The 11,159-nt window shown below is 37.3% G+C and overlaps 1 protein-coding gene across 1 annotated transcript; it reads left to right on the top strand.

Annotated features, from left to right (window-relative positions):
* The first annotated feature begins 1,778 nt into the window (after positions 1-1,778).
* ITM2A (integral membrane protein 2A) lies at positions 1,779-9,162 on the top strand. Its single transcript, XM_026480135.4, has 6 exons — positions 1,779-2,041; positions 5,423-5,554; positions 5,834-6,031; positions 7,747-7,857; positions 8,091-8,241; positions 8,392-9,162. The coding sequence occupies exons 1-6, from the start codon at positions 1,931-1,933 to the stop codon at positions 8,478-8,480; spliced, it is 792 nt and encodes a 263-aa protein (XP_026335920.1). The 5' UTR covers positions 1,779-1,930; the 3' UTR covers positions 8,481-9,162.
* The last annotated feature ends 1,997 nt before the right edge of the window (positions 9,163-11,159 follow it).

Genomic DNA, 11,159 nt, shown 5'->3' with positions numbered 1-11,159 from the left:
CAGTAATCAATCACATATCCTTTCATTGTTACCAAAGTTTGGGTTTAATCATCTGAAAAACAGAAATAACCCCTGCCCCTTCTGCCTGACCATATTTCATGGAAGACGCACTAAGCTAATACATTACTATCTTAGCCAGCACCTTACACTTGATAGGTAAATGTGTAGGAACAACCATTTGTTCAGCCACCTGTGTGGCAGGGACACACTAGCACAGAACCTAGCTTGAGTTGTCATAAAGGTGATGGCAAACAGAAGGTAACTGTAAAAAGAAACATCCTGGGAAGCTGAGATTTCCTCAGCCTATAGTAATGGTTGCCTGATAAATGTTAAATTGTAACGGCCAGAACTGAAGAAAGAATTCAACAACAACAAAACAAAAACGAAAACAAGAAATACATAAAGCACCAATATTTCTAAGTAAACATGAACATCTGGCTTTGTGTAAGGCAAGGATCCCCACTATTCTCCATCTACCTTCTCATCTGCTGCTTATCAGAGAAAATTAAGGGTGTCTTCACAAAGCTCCCATAATAGAGACAGGCAACAGGCTTCAGTCAAGGAAACCTCAGTGGGTAAAACTCCAACCTGAAATTTCTTAGACCAAGGGATTATGACATATTCAAGTATCCTTAATAGGTATGAGTAAATGGAGTATTCTCTAGCACAAGCCTGATTCTTTCCTTTGTCTGTTTTGCATGTGGGCTTTTTTTTTATTGGTGTTATTGCCTTTACACAACAGACCCCTTTACTGTCTTTGGCTGCAGGACTAATTATAAACTCTTTACTACTGTAGTCACCAACCTCCACAGCATGAATTTCACATAGTGAAGTTGTGTATCAGTGTCAGGCAGAACTGATCATGAAGGAATAGCATGCTGCACATATAAATGTTCCAATAATGATTTCTAACTCAGCCCTCTTTGGGATTATTGGTTTTTTCCCCCACTAGAGCTGGGTTAGCATATGGCTAAACTTTGTGTGCTTCACTCACACTTCCACCTCCCTAAATGCATAGGTATACACACACCCTTGTTTTTCTCCTTGCAGATTTCACAATTGGTGGTCGAAGAGAAGCAAGGTCTTGACCGAGACCTTACTCTGGTTTCCTGACCTGCGAGAGTGAAAGGATCTGGATTATTTCAGAGATTCACTATGAGCTCTCCCCCTTCCTCTGTCTCTCATCCTTTCCTAACTGCAAAATGGGGAGTTGAAGAGGCAGAAGTGCTATATTTCTCATTTAGTATTGCTCTACGTTGGGAAATTGAAATTATAAAACAAACACCAAGAAAGAAAACAAGATGTTGGGAGAATGAACCAAGTAACTATAAACAGACTTCTAAGTGTTCTTTAAGGGGAAGGTATTATTATAAAGGTACAGAACAGTCATGGGCTGTGCTTTTGGGACCTGGGTGAGTGCAGAGCTGAGGAAGCTTGAGTTGGTGCCAAGTTACAGTTCCTGGCCCCTTAGGCGGCCAGGCCCAGGTTTGGGAAAACAGAATCAGGGTCAGGGGCTGTTGTGGCCTGGACAGAGGCAAAAAGACACAATACAGCAGGTTTCCTTCCTGTCCTGTTCTTATCTGACGGTGCAGAGGGTGGGTGGGAGCACTCCTGGAGTGCAGGTGAGGCACTTCAATCCCCAGCTGCCCCAGGGCTCCACCTCCCTTTCTCTTTCCTCACTGACAACCCCCACCCGCATCCCAGCATTTGGACCCCCTCCCGCTCCTCCCTCGGCCCCTCCCCGGGCCCTCCCACGGTCTCCCACCCAGCTTGGGACTGCGTCATAAGTATCCCCAGACTTGGGCTTGCAGCTGCCTAAGACAGGCAAGAGAGAAAGTAGGTCTTGCTAGGGCTAGCGCGATCTCTTTACGACCTGCAGCCCGGGACGCTGATTTGAGACACGCCTTACCACGAAGCCGAAAGATTCGCGATGGTGAAAATCGCCTTCAATACACCCACGGCGGTGCAAAAAGAAGAGGCGCGGCAAGACGTGGAGGCCCTTGTAAACCGCACGGTCCGAGCTCAGATCTTGACCGGCAAGGTAGCAGTACTCATTGCACCCCAGACTGCCTGCTAGGGTCGGTAAGGCGGGGAGGGCGTGGTTTGAGGTGAGGAAGGGGCAAGTGACAGAGGACAAAATGAAAGCTGCCCCATCTGCGCTGTTGAACTGGTTTACCGGTTGCGCCAGTTCCATCTAGTCGCGCCGCCTTCCGCTTGCAGTGTCTCACACTCTTTAACATCCCAGTGAGTTGCACTACTTTCCGTCGGATCCAGCTGTTGTGGTACATTTCCAAGAGGGAGTTCGAGGAGAACCCCTGGGATCCGACGTCACACTCTCCTGGGGAACATGTGAGGGGCTGGGTTCAATGAGAGCCACGTTATTCAGTCTCCAGCTCCAGGGATGCACCCAGCATCCACGGGGAAGGAGCAGACACTCAGGGAGAACAGGGGCAAGATATTTAACTCTTCTTTCTTTCCTGTTGATTTGGATAAAGCTCTATGAATCTAATTCTTCCTAGGATCTCTGAATGTTTGTGGGGGTGGGGTATGGGGCCAAGGACAGCTTTGACTCAAGGCGACATGGGTTGAGGTCAGTATGTGTCTGTGTTCGCCTGTGTATATTTTCAATTTTTCTCTGGTTATAGACGGTTTTAAGCATTCAGTAAAGGAGCTGTCAAAATTGAGGTTGGTCTTAATTAGAATTTGGGATGTTCACTGTGCCCTCTTACTGCAAGATCCTAGTATGTTTTCACAGCGGCATTTCCTAAAGACGACACTCTTCATCTGTAAAAAGAAATGTTGAGGTTTATTTTCTTCTTCTTTTAGTACTTCCTTTTCGTGGTATACCTCTACACGCCTCCCCTTGGAGAGATCTGAAGCAGGTCTGACCTTGTAATTTAAACTTCTAGCATTGCCAGAAACTGAGGTAGTCCCCCCCCCAAAAAAAAAAGTTAGCAGTTGTTTATTTAGTCCAATTTCTATTTCTTTTAAACATCTAACATGTTTTAAATGTTTGTAAACTACTCATTTTCCTCAGTAAAATGTCAATGTTAAAAGGGACAATTGTATTTTCTTCTTCTACAAAATCTGTACAGTGTCAGAGTTTCCAGATCTGTCTTAAGTTTGTCTCGTTCTCTCTTTTAAAGTTTTAACTTTTGTGTTCAAACTGGAGATTTGAAGAGTACTTTGAGTGAAATGAGACTCTCTGTAGTAAAACTTATTACGCATCAATTTGAAATGCTTATATACTTATAGAGTTTTTATCACAGAAATTTTTAATATTTAACCCAACAAAAAACCTAGCTTTTGGGGATTATACATTTCAGAAGCCAAAAGTAACATCCCTTTGCATTGTTGCGGTTTTGATTAAATGACAGAAGATCAAATGTGTAACTGTCCTACTCACTTTGTGGGTGAAACCTGGCCAGATTTTTTGGGAGGTCTAATTAGATGCCAGTAGTTAAATATAGCCACACAGTAATCCCTTTATTTTTCTCTCACCACCAAAAACTTCATGACTTGTAGTTGGATACAGTTAATATGTAAGCAGTACTTCTGCCAGGCCTGTGGTGTGATGAGGAATAAATAAAAATGAGCATTTGCACCATGATTATATTTCTTTGTTAGGTGTTGGAGAAACTTCCACAGGTTGCTGACCTGGCCACTATAGGACACTGATTTAATAATACTTGACACATTATATTGTGATACATTAATCTGCTCATCAGAAACCTAGCACAACAGAATAGTATGTCAGAGGTTGTGTACAATGACTTTAAAATACAGTTTAGAGAGAAATTAGCTATGGTGAGAGTCCATACCACTCTGAATTCTAGCAAATGCAAATGGAAAAAAATCCTTATTCCTAGTATGGTGGTGAATTTTATTAGATTGAAACTGTAATACTTAGACTTTGCTTAACAATAAATGAAATTGCAGTGTAAATCGCTCTTCTATCGCAGGGACAAGAAAAAAAGAAATTCATCCTTTTGAGTATTTAAAATTAAGTCATTTTGTGACTTACAGGGAAGTAACTTCATCTGTCTGGACCTCAATTTAATCACCTAAGATACAATTTCAAAGCCTCTAGCCTAGATTACAGTGATTCACAGTCATAATTTATAGTTCTGTCTTTGTAATATTAATTTTGTTAGTTTTTTAATAAAAAAATAATTTATAATTTCTGAAAACTATTGGGACAAGGAAAAGCCTTCAAGGTTTACACAGTATTAATGGAGAGCATGAATTTAAGTACATTTAGCTAAGAAAATGTGCATACCAAATTTCTTTGAATTTTAATTAAGATAATTTTTTGAAAAACCACTTAACAAATAATTGTCTCTCTTTAGAACCCATGCATTTGTTTTCACCAAATTAATTGAAGTTTAATTAGGTGTCATAAGCATTATAGTAGTTGTCATGGAAAAGAGCTGATGTCCTGAAATACTGAAACAATTCTATTTTCATACTAGTCTGAATGATTTACCCACTGATTACAAGAAACTACATTTGCTGACTTTGTTTATTCTATCCTTGAGTAATAATACTGCTTAAAACATATCGTGATATACAAGAATGGGATTGGAGCATCCCTTGGACCATTGCCTTGGGTAGAATACAGTTAGTCAGTTACTTGTTTGCTTTGGATCTTTCTTGTTCCAATTCCTGAACAAAGTATGGATTTAACAGAATTTTTACAGTAACTGTTACACAGCTTTTGTGTCCAGCTATCACAAATGTTGTACTGTAAAGTCTAGTGTTTTATGCAGAACTTGGAAAACATTGTCTCATTCATGCAGTACACAACGATAGAACATTGGATGATATTAGAAAGGCTAAATTCTCACTAAAATTAGGAACATTATGATATATCTTGCCTTCAATATTTAAATTTCTAAAATAGGGGGAAATGACATATACCTGCCTTACAGAATTTTTTAAGATAAAACAATACAAACCAGCTTTTTGAAAATCATTTAACAAATCAAAGGACACAATTTTACCTTTCAGTTGGCAAAAAAGTTGATTTACCAAAAATAATAAAGCAACATAATTATACTCCAGAAAGTTAGTGATTATATCACTGTATAAGTCCAAAAATCAACAGCTTACATTTACTTAAAGAGTATAATTTATTGCATAAATGAACGGTGATTTTCAGTTGATTCTAAAAGTGTGTATTTTGAAAAAACTCCATGTCTGCAATTGGGTTTGTAAATGCCAGAAGGAAAGTTAATATAATTGGAGATTTTTCACATCTATTAAATATCAGAAATGTCTTGAAATGATTTTAAGCTAGGATGACTTAATAACATCTTTTAAAAATGTCTTGTGTTTCAAGAAAGTAAATTGTACACAAGGCGGCTATGTGTCTAAAAGTGCAATCTGGTTTTTGTCTTTGGTTTTGCTTTTTAATAAACAGGAGCTCCAAGTTGCCACCCAGGAAAAAGAGGGCTCCTCTGGGAGATGCATGCTTACTCTCTTAGGCCTTTCATTCATCTTGGCAGGACTTATTGTTGGTGGAGCCTGCATTTACAAATACTTCATGCCCAAGGTAATGATAATTACAATTCTTGTGATTTGGATTACTAATTGCTATATATTTAGTAACAACTTCAGGAAATCTGTGGTGGTCACCAGAGAAAGGAAGATTTAGGGCAAGTTTTCAGATTACCATTCAGTTTATAAAATTCATTTGTCTTCATGGTGATGCTGTAATCAGAAATCCTAAGCTTGACAAACAGTACAATGAATTGATGTGAGTGGGAGAAATGATTCAAATGTCATCATAATAAGTATTAAAAGGTTTTAATTCTCCCTTTTTATCTTTTAGAGTACCATCTACCGTGGAGAGATGTGCTTCTTTGATTCTGAGGACCCTGTAAATTCCCTTCGAGGAGCAGAGCCTTACTTCTTGCCTGTGACCGAGGAGGCTGACATTCGAGAGGATGACAACGTTGCAATCATTGATGTGCCTGTCCCCAGTTTCTCAGATAGTGATCCAGCAGCAATTATTCATGACTTCGAAAAAGTGAGTTTCTTTTCTTTTTCTTAATTTTTTTTTATTATATTATGTTAGTCACCATACAGTACATCCCTGGTTTCTGATGTAAAGCTCAATGATTCATTAGTTGTGTATAACACCCAGTGCACCATGCAATACATGCCCTCCTTACTACCCATCACCAGCCTATCCCATTCCCCCGCTCCCCTCCCCTCTGAAGCCCTCAGTTTGTTTCTCAGAGTCCATGGTCTCTCATGCTTCATTCCCCCTTCTCATTACCCCCCCTTTTGTTATCCCTTTCTTCCCCTACCGATCTTCCTAGTTCTTATGTTCCATAGATGAGAGAAATCATATGATAATTGTCTTTCTCTGCTTGACTTATTTCACTTAGCATTATCTCCTCCAGTGCTGTCCATGTTGCAGCAAATGTTGAGAACTCGTTCTTTTTGATAGCTGAGTAATATTCCATTGTATGTATGGACCACATCTTCTTAATCCAGTCACCTGTTGAAGGGCATCTCGGTTCCTTCCACGATTTAGCTATTGTGGACAATGCTGCTATGAACATTGGTGTGCATATGGCCCTTCTCTTCACTACGTCTGTATCTTTGGGGTAAATACCCAGTAGTGCAATTGCTGGATCATAGGGTAGCTCAATTTTTAACTTTTTAAGGGACCTCCACACTGTTTTCCAGAATGGCTGTACCAACTTGCATTCCCACCAACAATGTAGGAGGGATCCCCTTTCTCCACATCCTCTCCAGCAATTGTTGTTTCTTGCCTTATCAATATTTGCCATTCTAACTGGTGTAAGGTGGTATCTTAGTGTGGTTTTGATTCGAATTTCCCTGATGGCTAATGATTTTGAACATTTTTTCATGTGTCTGTTAGCCATTTGCATGTCTCCATTGGAAAAGTGTCTGTTCATATCTTCTGCCCATTTTATGATTTATTTGTTTCTTGTGTATTGAGTTTGAGAAGTTCTTTGTAGATCTTGGATACCAGTCTTTTATCTGTAGCATCATTTGCAAATATATTCTCCCATTCTGTGGGCTGCCTCTTAGTTTTTTTGACTGTTTCCTTGGCTGTGCAGAAGCTTTTTATCTTGATGAAGTCCCACAAGTTCATTTTTTCTTTTGTTTCTCTTGCCTTTGGAGATGTGTCATGAAAAAGGTTGCTTTGGCCGGTGTCGTAGAGGTTGCTGCCTATGTTCTCCTCTAGGATTTTGATGGATTCCTGTCTCACATCGAGGTCTTTCATCCATTTGGAGTTTATCTTTGTGTATGGTGTGAGAGAGTGGTCAAGTTTCATTCTTTTGCATGTAGCTGTCCAATTTTCCCAGCACCATTTATTGAAGAGACTGTCTTTTTCCACCAGATGTTTTTTCCTGCTTTATCAAAGATTAGTTGCCCAAAGAGCCGAGGGTCCATTTCTGGGTTCTCTATTCTGTTCCATTGGTCGTTGTGTCTGTTTTTGTGCCAGTACCATGCTGTCTTTGTGATCACAGCGAAAAAGTGAGTTTCTCATTTTTATAGGTCTTCCCATTTTTTTCTTAGTTCATTAGCAAGTATTAAATCTGTTCATAAATGTACATCCTTTTGCAGCAAACCTGTTTTTCACTTTTGTTATTTAACGTATCTTAACAGATATTAAAAGTATATAGCTGCTTATTTCAATGGTAGTTAGAATTGACAGAATTGATATTCTTTACACCGTAGTTAACTTTTCCCCCTCCCCAACAGGGCATGACTGCTTACTTGGACTTGCTGCTGGGGAACTGCTATCTGATGCCCCTCAATACCTCTATTGTTCTGCCTCCAAAGAATTTGATGGAGTTTTTCGGGAAACTGGCAGTATGTATTCTGGATGTCAAATTTTTATTTAAGCGTTTGCTCCCTCATTTAAAAAAATAATGATTTGAGCCAAAACATTCCATTTTATTGAAATAATTTTATAATAAAAAGTATGCTGTAACCTAAAAGCACCTTAAAAATAGTTTATTTTAAAAAATTATATCTGCTATAGGCAAGGATTTAAATGGTGTTTTTAAGAAGTTCTTATTTTAATCTTTTTAAACAAATTTTAGAGTGGCAAATACTTGCCTCAGACTTATGTGGTTTATGAAGACCTGGTTGCTGTGGAGGAGATTCGCGATGTTAGTAACCTTGGCATCTTTATTTACCAACTTTGCAACAATCGCAAGTCCTTCCGCCTTCGCAGAAGAGATCTCTTGCTGGGTAGGTGATACAGTCTGTCCTTCAACCTGTGTTATTGGGAAAGTGAAGGAGAGTGAAGGTGGAGTACAGGAGAAAAGTAGGGAATAAATTTGGTATGTTTTCATTTCCATAGAAAGTTAAAAAATCAATTCTTTGTGCATTTTCTCACAGGTTTCAACAAACGTGCCATTGATAAGTGTTGGAAGATTAGACACTTCCCCAACGAATTTATCGTTGAGACCAAGATCTGTCAAGAATGAGAGGCAACAGAAAAATAATATCCTTAGTAATAAGAAATCAGAGTTTTACAATATGACTTCAACATTAAAGTGTGTAGGATACTCATATTTACTCATGCATATACTTTATAGCTTATACCAAAAAAAAAGAGAAGGAAATAAAAACTACTAACCACTGCAAGTTCTTGTCAATTTTTAGTTTAATTGACATTGCTTGTTGTTTGAAATTGAAATTAAACGATTCTATGTTTTTCTTTTTAATTCACAGGGTTTAGGCTTCTGAAATTAGCATGAATATGTCAGCTAACATCCTGACAATAAATTCCATCCTTTGTGTATGTGTTTTTAAGTAAGATCTTCACTCAATCTTATAGTAAAACATGTTTTAAATTCAAGATACTTAAAATTATTTCTGAAAGTTTTGTGTAAAACATGTCAAATCTCTTAACATTGCTAAGTTTTGTTTTATTTTTCATTTTATACAACTTTCCTGAATTTAGAAATTATCATTGCATTTCTATTAGGTGCTCTGTAATAGATTTGATTTAAATGTAAAAAAAATTCATAAAGAAGTCATTTTCCCAAATGCAGTGATTCTGTCTCTCTAATATCCATATTGTGAAATCCATAAAACTGTACAAGTGTTGAGGAATTTAGGTTGTATGACTTCTACAACCCTATAATAAATTTTGCCATATTCAAACATTGTTTCTCACTGAATGCAGATAATTAACATTACTTATTTAGCTTTGGTATACCTGAAATAGATCTAAAATTATGAACTCAGCTCGGCACTTACTCCTACCTCCACACATTTCTATTTTGTAATCTCATATTTTATTCCTCTTTTGATATTATATCAATTACTCTTTTATAAATTCTTCATAACTGGCATACAGGTAAATTCAACTATTTGTTAAAAGCTCTCAGGCTCATAGCAATTTCAAACTTTTTAATGTGTTTTCTTTTTCATAAAAAATACGCAATCACATACAGTTATAAAAGGTCATTAAGAACTAACCTTAGGTAATATGTTGGTGACTTTTAATAACATCACATGCTATGATCTGTACTCACTTGTTTAATAAGAGCATAAACTCCATAAAAAGGGGGCCAAAATTTTACACTGTTTCTCTTGTATTAGGTTAAAAGTTGTTTCTGATATTATTGATTACCTGCTGGTAGTGATAATTCATTTTGGTAGCTAAAACTGTACCCAGTCAAATCTATTACCCTAAATACTGTTCCTTTTAGAGAGGGAGGGGGCACAGAAGGGAGAGGGCAGAGGGAGAGACAGAGAATCTGTCACAGGGCTCAATCTCACAAACCTGAGATCATAACCTGACCTGAAATCAAGAGTTGGATACTTAACCAACTGAGCCACCCAGGTGCTGCCCTAAATATTCTTTTTAAAAAAACATACATTAAATATTTACCTTCAAGTATTTAGAATTAAATAACACAAACCTTTAAAAATGGAAAAAAGATGAAAAACTAGAAAATAATAAAAGTAGCTAAAAAATTCAAGAACTGGTCCTTTACAAAAGTTGAGAATATTTGAAGAAAATTGATAAAACTAGATGCCCATTTCCTGTTTTACAAATAAATAAGAATTAGGAAAAAGGAGATATATTTTTAAAATTATCTAAAAAAATCAACATCATGACGAATATTGAAACACAAGAAAGGATGTTGGCTTTTACAGCTATTCAGGGTTGTTTAAGACTATCTGGCCAATTCAATAATATGTGAAAAATATAACAAGTATCACTTTTTAAGGGGACATGAAATTACATTTATTACCATGTGATTTTTTAAATATAAACACTAGTGAATTAATTAAAAAACTTTAAAAATCAATATGAACACTTGGTAAAATGTAAACAAAAGCTGATGGCTTTTCTTTATATAACCAACAACAAACTAAAAAGGTAAAACTAGTAGGTAAAACTATTCTACTCCTAATAGCAACAGGAACATAACACTGAACAAGCAGTTTATGGAATTATAGTGAATAAAGCCACAAAGCTTAATTAAGATATACAAAAGAAGAGCTGAGTAAATGGAGAAGGAAGAAAGAACTTTATAAATAAATAGTTTACCAATTAAATGTATTGGTTTAACCCCACACTAATCAAATTCACCCAAGTTTACAAAAATTTTAAAGGTGACATTCACACAAGATAGAGAACGATTCCAAGAAAGAGATAGATCTTTGTAGGTAAACGAACAAGATTCTGAAGTTCCATGCAGTAAATTGATTTTTTAAAAATATTTTATTTACTTATTTGACAAAGAGAGAGAGACAGCCAGTGAGAGAGGGAACACAAGCAAGGGGAGTGGGAGAGGAAGAAGCAGGCTCCCAGTAGAGCAGAGAGCCCAAAGCAGGGCTCCATCCCAGGACCCTGGGATCACTCCCTGAGCCGAAGGCAGATGCTTAATGACTGAGCCACCCAGGTACCCCGTAAGTTGATTTTTTAAAATCAAACAGTGATGATAAAAGTGACTGAATGAAAAAGAAAATGAGTCCTAGTTGCCAAAGTATGAAATAATATGAGGCTAACAACCCCCCCAACCAAGTGCAAACTTTCCTAAATTATCATTACCAATAAATATTTTAAAAAATAGAAAGCCTTCAAAAACACTAAGCATATAAGTTAAGACCCTGATGCTAGGATCTGTGAAGAATTGATGTCTTAC

Source organism: Ursus arctos, chromosome X (genome assembly GCF_023065955.2).
Source record: "Ursus arctos isolate Adak ecotype North America chromosome X, UrsArc2.0, whole genome shotgun sequence".
Lineage (NCBI taxonomy): Eukaryota > Metazoa > Chordata > Mammalia > Carnivora > Ursidae > Ursus > Ursus arctos.
The sequence above is the reverse complement of the archived record's forward strand: the minus strand, read 5'-3'. Positions and strand labels throughout refer to the sequence as shown.